The 14,145-nt window shown below is 43.2% G+C and overlaps 1 protein-coding gene across 1 annotated transcript; it reads right to left on the bottom strand.

Annotated features, from left to right (window-relative positions):
- Nucleotides 1-1,590: 1,590 nt before the first annotated feature.
- LOC129846619 (uncharacterized) lies at nucleotides 1,591-7,553 on the bottom strand. Its single transcript, XM_055914571.1, has 3 exons — nucleotides 2,650-7,553; nucleotides 2,430-2,505; nucleotides 1,591-2,299 (listed from the first exon to the last, which is right to left on the bottom strand). The coding sequence occupies exons 1-3, from the start codon at nucleotides 7,321-7,323 to the stop codon at nucleotides 2,193-2,195; spliced, it is 4,857 nt and encodes a 1,618-aa protein (XP_055770546.1). The 5' UTR covers nucleotides 7,324-7,553; the 3' UTR covers nucleotides 1,591-2,192.
- Nucleotides 7,554-14,145: the final 6,592 nt, after the last annotated feature.

Genomic DNA, 14,145 nt, shown 5'->3' with positions numbered 1-14,145 from the left:
TATGCTTCCTGGCTGATGTTTTGGTCACTTTTGAATGCTGGCGGTGCTTTCACTCTAGTGGTAGCATGAGACGGAGTCTACAACCCACACAATGCGAGCTGTGGCAAGAAGGTTTGCTGTGTCTGTCAGCGTAGTGTCCAGAGCATGGAGGCGCTACCAGGAGACAGGCCAGTACATCAGGAGACGTGGAGGAGGCCGTAGGAGGGCAACAACCCAGTAGCAGGACCGCTACCTCCGCCTTTGTGCAAGGAGGAGCAGGTGGAGCACTGCCAGAGCCCTGTAAAATGACCTCCAGCAGGCCACAAATGTTCATGTGTCTGCTCAAACGGTCAGAAACAGACTCCATGAGGGTGGTATGAGGGCCCGACGTCCACAGGTGGGGGTTCTGCTTACAGCCCAACACCGAGCAGGACGTTTGGCATTTGCCAGAGAACACCAAGATTGGCAAATTCGCCACTGGCGCCGTGTGCTCTTCATAGATGAAAGCAGGTTCACTGAGCACATGAGCACATGTGACAGAGTCTGGAGACGCCGTGGAGAACGTTCTGCTGCCTGCAACATCCTCCAGCATGACTGGTTTGGCGGTGGGTCAGTCATGGTGTGGCATTTCTTTGGGGGGCCGCACAGCCCTCCATGTGCTCGCCAGAGGTAGCCTGACTGCCATTAGGTACCGAGATGAGATCCTCAGACCCCTTGTGAGACCATATGCTGGTGCGGTTGGCCCTGGGTTCCTCCTAATGTAAGACAATGCTAGACCTCATGTGGCTGGAGTGTGTCAGCAGTTCCTGCAAGAGGAAGGCATTGATGCTATGGACTGGCCCGCCCGTTCCCCAGACCTGAATCCAATTGAGCACATCTGGGACATCATGTCTCGCTCCATTCACCAACGCCACGTTGCACCACAGACTGTCCAGGAGTTGGCGGATGCTTTAGTCCAGGTCTGGGAGGAGATCCCTCAGGAGACCATCCGCCACCTCATCAGGAACATGCCCAGACGTTGTAGGGAGGTCATACAGGCACGTGGAGGCCACCCACACTACTGAGCCTCATTTTGACTTGTTTTAAGGACATTACCTCAAAGTTGGATCAGCCTGTAGTGTGGTTTTCCACTTTCATTTTGAGTGTGACTCCAAATCCAGACCTCCATGGGTTGATATATTTGATTTCCATTGATCATTTGTGTGATTTTGTTGTCAGCACATTCAACTATGTAAAAAAAAAAAAGTATTTAATAAGAATATTTCATTCATTCAGATCTAGGATGTGTTATTTTAGTGTTCCCTTTATTTTTTTGAGCAGTGTATAAAGCTCTATAATGAATATCTTAATACTGCACTATGGATACCATTATATACCCTTATAGAAGTCATAAAATGACTAAGCCTAGTTCCTACCCTTCGTGTGTAACACAAGAACGCTTCACAAAATGCTGATCCTGCGTTCTTGTGTAGAATGTTTTTTGTGTAGCGGCTTGTAGTTATTTCTTGTGTACGTATGTAGGGTATCAACTAAGCTTTAGTCCCATGTCATGAAATGAATACCTAAATTAAAATGAAAAATTATGAAAGATACAATATTAATCAAAATCTGCAATACAAATGTTTTATTAAAACATCCATTAAAAAGTATGTAAGTGATTGAAAAATAAAATACATAGTTCCTCAAATCCCAAAAAGTTTAGCACCACTTTCCTAATCGGAAGAGTAGAAGCTGCTGTCGGCCTACCCTCCTTGTAATTCTTTAATTTAGGCTAAATATCTACATCAAATGTAGAGGCTGCAATGGACGTGGATCAATGATTACAATAGGGAGATGGCATCAGATGTACAGCACATCTAGTCAATTGGTTGGGCTTCTTAGCTTATCTTCCTAATCACAGGAGAAGCTGTAGATGTCGGAATGACATTTAGAAGCTCACATTCCTAGTTACAGGAGTGGGAGCTAATAAGGGATCAAAAGACCCAGATGGAATTTTGGTGTTGAGTAGCCTATAGTGGATCTTCCTTAAGGAGTATAAACTAATGGTAAGCTAGTCCACTGACAGCCTGGTTCAAATAGAGCAGCATTAGGGGACTCAAAATGAAAACAGAAATGAACAACAAAAATAAAAATGTTGTATTGAGGCCAGTTGTGGTGTTCTCCTCAGATGTAGCCTGGCAAAAGCAACTGACATGGGCTGCACGTCATCCAGGCTATCCATCAGAGGACCCAGAGGACTTGCAGGTGACCAAGCGTTTCCAGGCCTTCTGGACTCCCCAGAAGAAGCCCCGGATGCCTTTCCTCATCTTGGATAATTTAACTGGCAAGAAGATGAAAATATGTAAGAATTTCAGATGGACAATTGTCTGATAAAACAATAATTTATTACTTCTTTATACTTCTTTATATATAATTGTCCCATAAGAACATTTCCCCCCAGGAACACTCACTCATAGGTGGAGAATCCACAGCAATGTACATCTCTGGCTGGTCTGTAGTGTCTTTAAGGACGATGCTCATCTTGGACTGTGATCAGAATTCAAAGATGCACAATTAAACATAAATTTCACTTCCTTTACATATTCCTATAATTATACAACTATATTTACTGGTGCCGATATCAAAAAGCACAACCAATGACCATTCAAGAGTAATCTGAGCTTGTCTTACCTTTCTGCCGGTGGCATAATGCACCCCCTCAGATTCCGCATCCTCCACATCATCCCTGCATGAGTCTTCAAGGTCTGAGGTCTCGTGGTCATATGGGTTGGGCACTGAGGGTTTCAAGATGGCCAGTAGCTTGTGGGAAACAATGTCAGAGACAAAGGAAAGCATCTCCTGATCCTCAAATAAATCGTCAATTTTCAAGGAGCGTTTCAAACGCTTGACCTTCCCAAGGTCAGTGTAGATGGCATCTGCCAGCTTCGATGTCATCTTAGAATTGAAACTTTTTTGCTGGCTTCCCATTTCCTCAATCAGATATTTGGCCACCTCATCATCGAACAATCGGATCAGCTCAGTCACCAGATCACTGATCTGGATGCGCTGATGTTTGTTGGTCCTTTTTGGCATACGGCATATCTTCTTGACAAGCTTCATCAGGACTTCTTCTAATATAAGCTCCCTAATGAAGCTGCTGGAACCGGATGTCACTTGATCCACAGTGGACCACTCCGGCTGTTCAATCTCAGTCTTGATGCTGCTCTGCTCAGCTTTCTTATTCAAAGATTGACGGGTTGTCATTTCATTAAACAAGGCTGTCAATTCTTTCAAGTTGAGTGTAGATTCCAGATTTTTGGTGCCTTGAAGTTTGGATGGTGCATCCATAATTCCGTTCGTGACAAGACAGACAATGTCCTTGTGCAGCTTGGGTGCCTTGTGGCACAGTATCTTCTGTAGGGCTTCCTCTGTGCCATAGCGTTGCATCAACTTTCTATGCACAGACAGCACCAACTGAAAGATGTCTGTTGCCTTCAGGCAGACATTTGCTTCCCTCCACCTGTTAGTCACCCTCACCCACAGAGCACTGGACAGCTTGTTGGTCACATCCTCAACTAGGGTCCAGCTGGCCAGTTTATCCTGGGTCCGAGGAACAATCAGAGCGCGCAGCCGGACAATGATATCCATCACCGCCTCTACGTGAACAATAATATACACCGGTTGGGATGTCTTCACCTCAGCCGAGCCACATCGGCTCTTAACCGTGACCTTGTCCTGGTCTGTCCTTAGGCAGATGTCTGAGGAGAGCGGCCGGACAGAGACTTTAGGTACGATTGAACCCAGACGGTTGACTTCCCTGGTGACTGCACTCGCAATGGCTGTTGTCATCTCCCCACTGCCGCGCCTCAAAGCTCGCCTCAGAGCATCAGGAGAGCCCATGTGCTCCTCCAGCTCTCTGCAGAGGGCACTTACAATCCTTGCACTTGAGGGGCGGGAGTACGGCGTCTTGAGATCCTTGGTCATTTCCAATGCGGAGGTAACGTCTGGGGAATCGGACAGGTCCCGAAGGACAGAAACCACCATGTCCATTGCCACATCAGAGAGAGTGGTGGTTGGGGATGGCACAGGTGATGCAAAGTCCTCTGAGTGAAGTTCATACCCATGAAGCAGCTTGGTGATCAGGTCTACAACCACCTCTGGTGTGGAATGTAGACTGGGAGAGTCGTTGGCGGAGGTCTCAATCATACAGGATTCAATTTCACTCAAAGCCCTTCTGACCATGATGTTTGTCTCAGAGTCATCGGGTACATGGTTCTCTTTGAGAGGTTTGATACCTGCCTCACACAGCTCTTTCACATGGATGTTCTCGGAAGACATCACTGCTTCTTGAATAGTAGGTTGTTGATTGGCTATGGTTGTAGCCATGATTGTCCTTACCATCAGAGGACAAAGCTTCGCAATCAGTTCATACTGTGGCTTAAAGCTCTCAGAGCGGCTGTCGTTCATGGGTAACTCAGGGATGTCAAGGCCCTGAAATAGCATCTTCCGTATCAGTTTGCCCACTACACCCTCCAGCAGGCAATTAGTAGGGCTCGGGGTCTCATTCCCTCTGTCACTGGTGCTGGAAGGTAAATCTTGCTTCTTGTGAAGGCCATGAATGGCCTCACTTTGCGCAATACAACCCTCAACAGGCAACTCCTCTACTGCAATCGTGTGCACAACCACATTGACATTGTTGGTGTGGGGTCCAATCAAAAGCTTTTTATAGGCTGGGTCTGTGACATATTGTAAAACACCCCCGCCTGTCTTTAAGTTCTGAGCTTTATCTCCAAATGTCCTATCCAGGAGACACAATACTGACTCAGATAGTGGGTCAGTGAACTCCTGGAGCTCTAGGCTGCTCTCAACTTCGAAGGGGCTGAGGCTGCAGCTGATCTGGGAGCTGTAATAAGAAGCCTGCAGCTCTCTCTTGGACTCCAATGCGTCATGCAGCTTTGGATATAAGGCATCTGCAATGGAGTCTGTGAGCCGCTCATCCAAATTAACAGAGAAAATATTGTTCAGGCTTTTGTTGGAAGCCTCCTCTTTGGTTTTCCTCAGGATGTCCCGCACAGCTTCCCTTGGGGCAGAACCAGAAGTGCAAGCATGTCCATTGGATGGTGTCTGGGTGCCAGTAAGGGATTCCTTGATCAAGAAACTCTGGAGTTCAGTGGCCACTTCCTTACACATCTCCCTTCTGATCTTCAGAACAGCAGGTGTCAGTGTAGCTTTCTCTGAGGTCAAAGGTGTCAGAACTCTGGTCAAAGTTGAGGGGCATCTGAGATGATCACCCAGACCCTCTAAGTCATCAGAGCAGGACACCTTGGCAACTTGAAATAAAACCGAACTAATAAGGTTCTGAGCCACAGCAGATGATTTTGCTGATGCTGCCTGGAGTGTCTCTAAACTAACCTGCTTGGAGGCAGCCATCTTTGTTGTTGCCCTGGTAATGATGTTACTCACAGGCTTGATGGAGTAGCTCATAAACTGGGATCTCAGGCTTTCAAAGACTCCCTTCACTCTTTCTGCCTTCAGGTCTTTGTCAGTGGCAAATACACACGACTGAACAGCATGGAGAGATACAGGGAGAGGAAAGCCCAAGGGTGAAGCCACATCTGTGATATGGATGGAGGACTCTGAGGGTGTCCCATCAAGGCGCCTCTGCAGCAACTTTATCATCTCCAGGACTCTGGCATTGTCCTGTGGTGAGATGGAGCACTCTCCTGAGAGGTTCTCACTGTCTAGTGTGTTCTGGATTCCAAGCAGTGTTGTGCTGAGTATCCTCCTGTCATGGGGAAGCACTCCCCTCAGTGCAGAAGAGGACCGACTCTGTGGTGCTGGTGTGTTGCATGGTGTTGATGCACCAGAGACGTCACTTCCACTGTCATCATCTTTTTTGGTCCTCATTATAATAAGGATTTCGTCAATGATCTCATCACTGTAGACTTCTAAGTTCTCTGTGATAACATGGGCCGTTGGGGTGGCAATACTCAGAGTACGACCCCCAAGAAGTTTGAAGGACGTCTCCGACCCACTGCCAAGAGGGCCAACAGACACACATTGCAGTGTTTCGCTGGATGATGAAGAACAACTGGAGGAGAGATCAAGCAGCTCCTCGTCCAAAGTCAGAGAGGAGGAAAAAATTCCCTCCATTTTCAGGACAGAGATAACATCCGCAAGTGTTGAATCTACAAGGTCCTCACCTAATGGGCTACTCCTTAAGTGGCTGACAAACACCCTTGTAGGAGAATGGGAGACTGTGGTGGGAGATGGAGAGCCCTTCTCACCAATCACACTTGACCGCGCCTCCACAATTGCTAAAGACTGGGAGATGACGGAACATACAAGTCCGCCAGCCCGCTCAATAATGGAGGGGAGGGAAACATCCAAAGGGGCTGGAGGTGTCACACTCCCTCCTTGGCCATTTCTATCTTGGCTGAGGCAGATCGACGAGACCTCAGTAGCATATTGATTCTCCCGCATAGGGCTCCTGCTAGAGTCAGGTCCAGGAACAGTTGAAATAGAGCTCACAGCCAGGGAGCAAGGAATGTCACTCCTTCTGTCTAAAAGCTTGATGGAGCACGAGGAGGGGAGACTGCTGGAGGGGAGGTTGGTGTTGGTCTCTTCGCTGGAGAGTAAGGAGGAGAAAGGGGCCAAGGTCAGTTTGACAGGGATGACATGCCCACGACCTACCACAGCAGATAAGGTTCCAGAGTAGTCAGTGGCAGTAGGTGGTTTAGCAGATTGTAATTTAGCAGGTGGTGGTTTAGCAGATTGTGGTTTAGCAGATTGTAGTTTAGCAGGTGGTGGTTTAGCAGATTGTGATATAGCAGATCTTAATTTAGCAGGTGATGGTTTAGCACGTGGTGGTTTAGCAGATTGTGGTTTAGCAGACGGTAGTTTAGCAGATGGTGGTTTAGCAGATGGTGGTTTAGCAGGTGACGGTTTATCAGATGGTGGTGTAGCAGGTGGTGGTTTAGCAGGTGGCGGTTTGGCAGATTGGGGCCTGGTAGAACGTGGCCAAGTAGCCAGGAGGTTCTTAGTAGAGATCTGACTGGAGGAAGAGTGTGCTCGTTCCTCACTGGACAGAGAACTGCTGCTACAACAAGTCTTGACTGGTTCTTCAATGGAGATTGGGGAGGACCTACTGTCAGGACTCTGAGTGAGACAGATCACATTGACTTTGGAGAGTAGGGAGGTACAGCTGACAGAGCCCTGGGTTGAATCTTCGTTGGTGTCTTTGCTGATGGAGAGCATACTCTCTGCATCACTTTCTGAAGCTCTCAGCCTTATAAGGTCAACCAAGGCAGGGATCAGGATGCTATTTACCTCCTCCAATACTGAGCTAGTTATGTGCCCAATCATGAGCAGCAAGTCCCTAACAGTAATCTGTATATATGAACACAGAAAGGTACATCAACAGAATTGATTAAGATTTACAGTATGTTGGAAATCAAAACACATGTTAATCCATATCCAAAATATTTTTAAAGTAAATATAACAAGTATACCTTTCATTTTTTGTTGTTGCAATTATTCTATATCAAATGTGTGGTCTCCATTGTTGCAACTTAATCATCTTCCTCATCTAGACTTTTTACATCATATTACATCATATCATCCAAATACAGTGGCAAGACAAAGTATATGAACCCTATTGGAATTATCTGAATTTCTGCATGAATTGGTCATAAAATTAGATTTAATCTTCATCTAAGTCACAACAACAGATTAACACATTCTGCTTAAACAAAATACAAATTATTGTATTTCTCTTGTCTCTACTGAATACATCATTTAAACATTCACAGTGTAAGTTGAAAAAAGTATGTGAACCCCGAGGCTAATGACTTCTCCAAAAGCTAATTGGAGTCAGCTAACCTGGACTACAATCATTGAGACGAGATTGGAGATGTTGGTTAGAGCTGCCTGCCCTAAAAAAACTCACAAAATTTGAGTTTGCTATTCACAAGAAGCATTGTCTGATGTGAACCATGCCTCAAACAAAAGAGATCTCAGAAGACCCAAGATTAAGAATTGTTGACTTGCATAAAGCTGGAAAGGGTTACAAAAGTATCTCTAAAAGCCTTGATGTTCATCACTCCACGGTTACACAAACTGTAGATACATGTAGAAAGTTCAGCACTGTTCCTACTCTCCCTAGGAGTGGCCGTCCTGCAAAGATGACTGCAAGAGCACAGCGCAGAATGCTCAATGAGGTTAAGCAGAATCTTAGAGTGTTAGCTGAAGACTTAAAGAAATCTCTGGAACATCCTAACATCTCTGTTGACGAGTCTACGATACGTAAAACACTAAACAAGAATGGCGTTCATGGGAGGACACCATGGAAGAAGCCACCGACTGTCCAAATAAAAAACATTGCTGCACGTTTGAAGTTTGCAAAAGAGCATCTGGATGTTCCACAGCGCTACTGGCAAAATATTCTGTGGAGAGATGAAACTAAAATTGAGTTGTTTGAAAGGAACACACAACACTGTGTGGAGAAAACAAAAGCACAGCACACCAATATCAAAACCTCATCCCAACTGTAAAGTATGGTGAAGGGAGCATCATATCATGGTTTGGAGCTGCTTTGCTGCCTCTGGGTCTGGACAGCTAGCTATCATCAATGGAAAAATGTATTGCCAAGTTAATCAAGACATTTTGCTGGAGAATTTAAGGTTGTTCGCCAATTGAAGCTCAACAGAAGTTGGGTGATGCAACAGGACAACGACCCAAAACACCGAAGTAAATAAACAACAGAATGGCTACAACAGAAGAAAATATGCCTTCTGTAGTGGCCCAGTCAGAGTACTGACCTCAACCCGATTGAGATGCTGTGGCAGGGCCTCAAGAGAGAGGTTCACACCAGACATCCCAAGAATATTGCTAAACTGCAACAGTTTTGTAAAGAGGAATGGTATAAAATTCCTCCTGACCGTTGCGCAGGTCTGATCTGCAACTACAGAAAACGTTGAGGTTATTGCTGCCAAAGTAGGGTTCAACCATTTATTAAAACCAAGGGTTCACATAAACTCAGCAAAAAAAGAAACGTCTTCTCACTGTCAACTATAATTATTTTCAGCAAACTTAACTTCTTCTTAATAGGGGGGTGGCGCTGTTTTCACTTTGGGGGAAAATTGTGCCCAAATTAAACGGCCTCGTACTCTGTTCTAGATCATACAATATACATATTATTATTACTATTGGATATAAAACCCTCTGAAGTTTCTAAAACTGTTTGAATTATATCTGTGAGTAAAACAGAACTCATTTGGCAGCAAACTTCCAGACAGGAAGTGAACATTCTGAAAAAGGGGCTCTGTGTCAGGGCCTGCCTATTCAACTGGCTTATATTTATGGATCTGTATGCACTTCATACGCCTTCCACTAGATGTCAACAGGCAGTAGAAGGTTGAATGGGTGTCTAGCTTGATGTGAGGCCGAATGAGAGCTTTTGGAGTAACAGGTCCGCTCTTTTGTCAGTAGTCAGCTGTGCACAAGGGAACCTCACATTGTCTTCTGAAATGCGTTCGGTTTACACGACGAAATGCTCCGGCTCTGATTTTAATGGATACATATGAGAAAAACATCATAAAGTAGGATTTTTCAACCGAGTTTGACCAGTTTATTCAACGTTTATTGGGACTTTGGGAATTTTTCATTCCAGGTGCAAACATTTCTTAGACACGTGAGCTCCACATGGCTAGCCAAAGTTGCTAATTCGACAGAAGAAATGGACATTCTAAAAACAAACAACAATTTATTCTGGAACTAGGACTCCTTGCACAACATTCTGATGGAAGAACATCAAAAGTAAGAGAATATTTATGATGTTATTTCGTATTTTTGTATTTTATGTTGGCTCCAACAAGGCGGAGAATTGTAGGGCGCTGTCTCACAATATTGCATGCTGTATGTTGTACTAAAGTTATTTAAAAAAAATCTAACACAGCGGTTGCATTAAGGACCAGTGTATCTTTCATTTGCTGTACAACATGTATTTTTTAGTAAAGTTTATGATGAGTTCTTTGGTTAGGTTAGGTGACTGTCCAAAATATCTCCGGACATTTTGGTGCTATTTGCTAGATAGGAGGTCAACGTGATTCCACACCTTTGCTTATGTTTTTTTAACAAATTTGGGTAAAAGATTCTAATAACACTCACGTGTTCTTGAAGTAGTTTCTACCCTTGGCAATGAGCCATTCTCTAATATCCGTCAGTGAGATGTGGGAAGGAACCTCCCCTTGCTGCTGCAAGACTAGGAACTGCTTCAAAAGATTTTTCTGAGAGAGAGAGAGAGAGAGAGAGAGAGAGAGAGAGAGAGAGATTCATTTGCACCCTTGCCCTCCACAAGTTTTTCCTGGTGTTGTCACGTGATCAGAAAACCCTTTCCCGATCCATGAGCGACAGCAAGTTACATACACAGTTGAAATAAAACGCATGGAAAGGTGTGTCTTACAATATAGCTTTTGTGTTTTTATAATTGTGCATCTAGAAAGTAGACCACTCTAACCTGCTGGGCACAGCACTGCTTCTCCCACAGGACCGGAACTGACTTGATGTAGCTACTGTAGCGATTGTACTCTTTACACGTACACAGCACCTGAAAGGGAGGAGCCACAAAAGAGCCATTTTTAGAGGAAGTTCATGTGTACAAACACTCAATCCCAATTCTACCTCTAACCTCTACCCCAATATTGATTGATTTTGCCTTTATTTAACCAGGTAAGACATTAAGAACACATTCTCTTTTACAACCTGCACAAACAATGACCATATGCACTTGTAGATTTGGATTTGTGTAAACTAAGCAAAATGGCAAACATTTCACCTAGCCATCATATTGCTTAAACCTGTCCAATTTTCTCAGTTCCATATAAGTGTCACTTTAAGATTTTGGAAAGAAAAAGGAGGTTTGCCATGCCTTCTCATTTGAGGTGATGAGGCCTTGCTTCACCAGCCGCTTCTTCCTTTCCGGATGGCGGAAAAAACCCTTCAGGTGTTTGTCGTGGAGGCAGTTATAACTAACATCCATGACTCTCATGTTGGGGTCCAACAGGTCAAACCCGGGGGTCTCCTGATGGAGCTGTGGATTGTGTTTTAACAAACCTCAATGTCAGGGCAATGGATACTACAGTGGGAATGGTTGTGGAATTAGGACTGGAAATGTGAAGTCATTAAAAATATATAATTAGGTAACATTTCATTTGAAAGAAATTGAGGATCTCAGATCATTTGGAATGTCATACTATCACACTAACCTTCTCCCCCAGTTTTCCTCTGAAGAATACAGGGAATGTCCTCTCTTGGGCTTCCTGTAACCCCTACAAAGACAGAGACAGTCATGACAAAACTTTTTAGACGTGGGGTTTTGATAGTAGACCCCATCCCTGTCACTTGGTTTGCAATAATTCCCCCTTTTGCCAATTCACTTTGCATGAAAAATGTTGAATCAAGCTCATATCTAAAACACATTTGTTTGATCCATTTACATTGTTAAACTATTCTTAAAGTAGTCAACTAGCCGTAGGCCTACATGATGATTGATTCTGTAGGCTACATATTCATCTCATAGACTTTCATCATCCATCTTTAGAATTATACAAATGTGAAGCGACATTAATATGAAGAACGAACAAAGCATTATCCTAGGCCTACTCACATGTTCTTCTTCTTTGCCCGCACTTTTTGACATAGTAGGCATATTGACTAATATTGTAAACAAGTGATGTCATAACTGAAACTTGATTATCCTGTGTCTCCAGAAAAGGTAGGCCCTAAGCCCCCCAAAAGTCCGCTATCTGATAGACCTATGTTGTTGTACTGATATAAACACTATGAAAGGATATTGTAGCCTTAACCTATTGATATAGTCTACAGGATTATTTATGGTGTGCCCACTCCATAAAGCGCACCTCCAGTAGTGCCTGGGCTTGCTGCAACAGGTGCACTCCACAGACTCATACCTCAACCCTAAAATGTGATCCACATGTATTCGTTTTTCGAAACTGTCAGTTATTTGCAGTGATGGATTTAAAGCATTATCACGACTAACAGGCTGACAACACCAAAATGAATTTAGAAATCTATATTATTCAATTATTGCACCCACACTGCTTGGGCACGCCAAGGAGCGTCTGCATAGCAAAGGGATAAAATAGAAGTCAGTTCTATTTCTGATGTAGATCGCACTGCAAGTCCTGCCTCTCCCATCTCCTCATTGGTTTATAGAAGCAGGTACCCACGTGCCATATCCTCATTGGTTATACCCACGTGGGTGACTGAAAAATGAACGAGGTCAGTGGCTGTAACGCACCTAATTTATGAAAGTTGCCAATCGCAATATAAAATCAAGAGAAGAAAAAGCCTGGAAGGAAGAGACATGACTAGAAACGATTCGGTTGACCGTTTATGTGTGGAATAATTGGTGGAGTAGAGGACCTTGTGCATTTTAGGAAAAATAACAACTCAAACAACTTATGGAATACCTAGGATAGGATAAAGCAATCCTTCTGCCCCCCCCCCCCCTTAAAAGATTTAGATGCACTATTGTAAAGTGGCTGTTCCACTGGATGTCATTAGGTGAATGCACCAATTTGTAAGTCGCTCTGGATAAGAGCGTCTGCTAAATGACTTAAATGTAATGTTAAATGTTTATATCCCAGGACAAATTAGCTAGCAAGTGCAAGCTAGCTAGCTAAATTGCCATAAATGTTTAATGCTTTTCGACCTGTCCCCAATTTAATGTAATTGGTTCAGAGTTTGGTTTGATATTTTAACCTGCGTGTCGTGATCTCGTTTGGTGTGGGTGGACAAAATAAATGTATGCACGATGGCGCATGCGCGCATCTGGTTTGGGTTCTGTGTTACAGACAGTTTTTTGTGGTGCTTCGATGCACAAAGAGTCGGAAAACCGTGTGCACTTTGCCCATAAACTACCTGTGGTGCCAGTTAACAAAGCCAGAAAATTGCACCTGATACCTCTCTCAGTCGATGAGCGCTCAATTTGGATGTTATTTTGCCCCTAGCCTATTGATTGAAGAGGGTGCAACCTCCTGTAAATGTACATTGCATTCGGAAAGTATCCAGACCCCTTGACTTTTTCCACTTTTTGTTACGTTGCACTCTTATTCTTAAATGGATAAAAAAAAATCCTATTCAATCTACACACAATACCCCATAATGACAAACCAAAAAGAGGTTTTTAGAAGTTTTTGCAATTGAAAAAAATATATATAATAAGAAATACCTAATTTACATAAATATTCAGACCCTTTGCTTTGAGACTAGGGGTAGTTTTTTATTGCACCCAAATTACGACGTGCCGTGTAAAGGCACAGGGACAAAGACCAAACAAACACTCAACAAAAACACAGTGTTGAAACCCAAACAAAAGAGTGAGGAGTACCTCGAATAAATTACACACGCGCACAATGATTAACACACGGGACGAGACCCGTAATCATCTGCGCAATCCACAAGGGCACGAAAGCCGAAAACACACAGCACAGGTACTCACACATACCAACGGACATTGTAACAATTTTCAACAGTCCAATGGAAACCAAAGGGCACACTTATACAAGTCCTAATCAGTGGGAATAGGGGACTGGTGTGCCTAATGAAAGTTCCGGTGGGATCCCTGACATCCGCGAAGCGCAAGAAGCATGAATGCTCTGACTTCTGCGGCTAACGCAGAATTCGGATTGACCATGCAGAGTCCTTAATAGTAATAATAGTAATAATAATAATACTTGTTGTAATAATAGTAGTAATAATAATAATAGTAGTAATAATAATAATAATAATAGTAGCACTACTAAAAATAGTAATAACAGTAATCATAACAGAAGTAATAATAGTAATAACAATAGTACTAATACTAATAACAATAGCAATCATAACCGTAGTAACAATAGTAATAAAAATAGTAATACTAGTACTATTAATAGTAATAGTAGTAATAATACCAATAGCAGTAATAATAACAACAGTAATAATAGTATTGCTCATAATAATAGTAATAAAATATTAACAATAGTAATAACTGTAATAATAATAGTAATAATAATAAGAACAATAGTAATAATAGTAATAATAATATCAACAGCAACAATAGTAATACTCATAATAATAGTAATAATAATCATAACAATAATAATGTTAATAATAATCATAATACTA

The sequence above is a fragment of the Salvelinus fontinalis genome, unplaced genomic scaffold, assembly GCF_029448725.1.
Source record: "Salvelinus fontinalis isolate EN_2023a unplaced genomic scaffold, ASM2944872v1 scaffold_0605, whole genome shotgun sequence".
In the NCBI taxonomy this organism is placed as follows: Eukaryota; Metazoa; Chordata; class Actinopteri; order Salmoniformes; family Salmonidae; genus Salvelinus; species Salvelinus fontinalis.
This window is presented reverse-complemented; position numbering and strand designations above follow the sequence as displayed.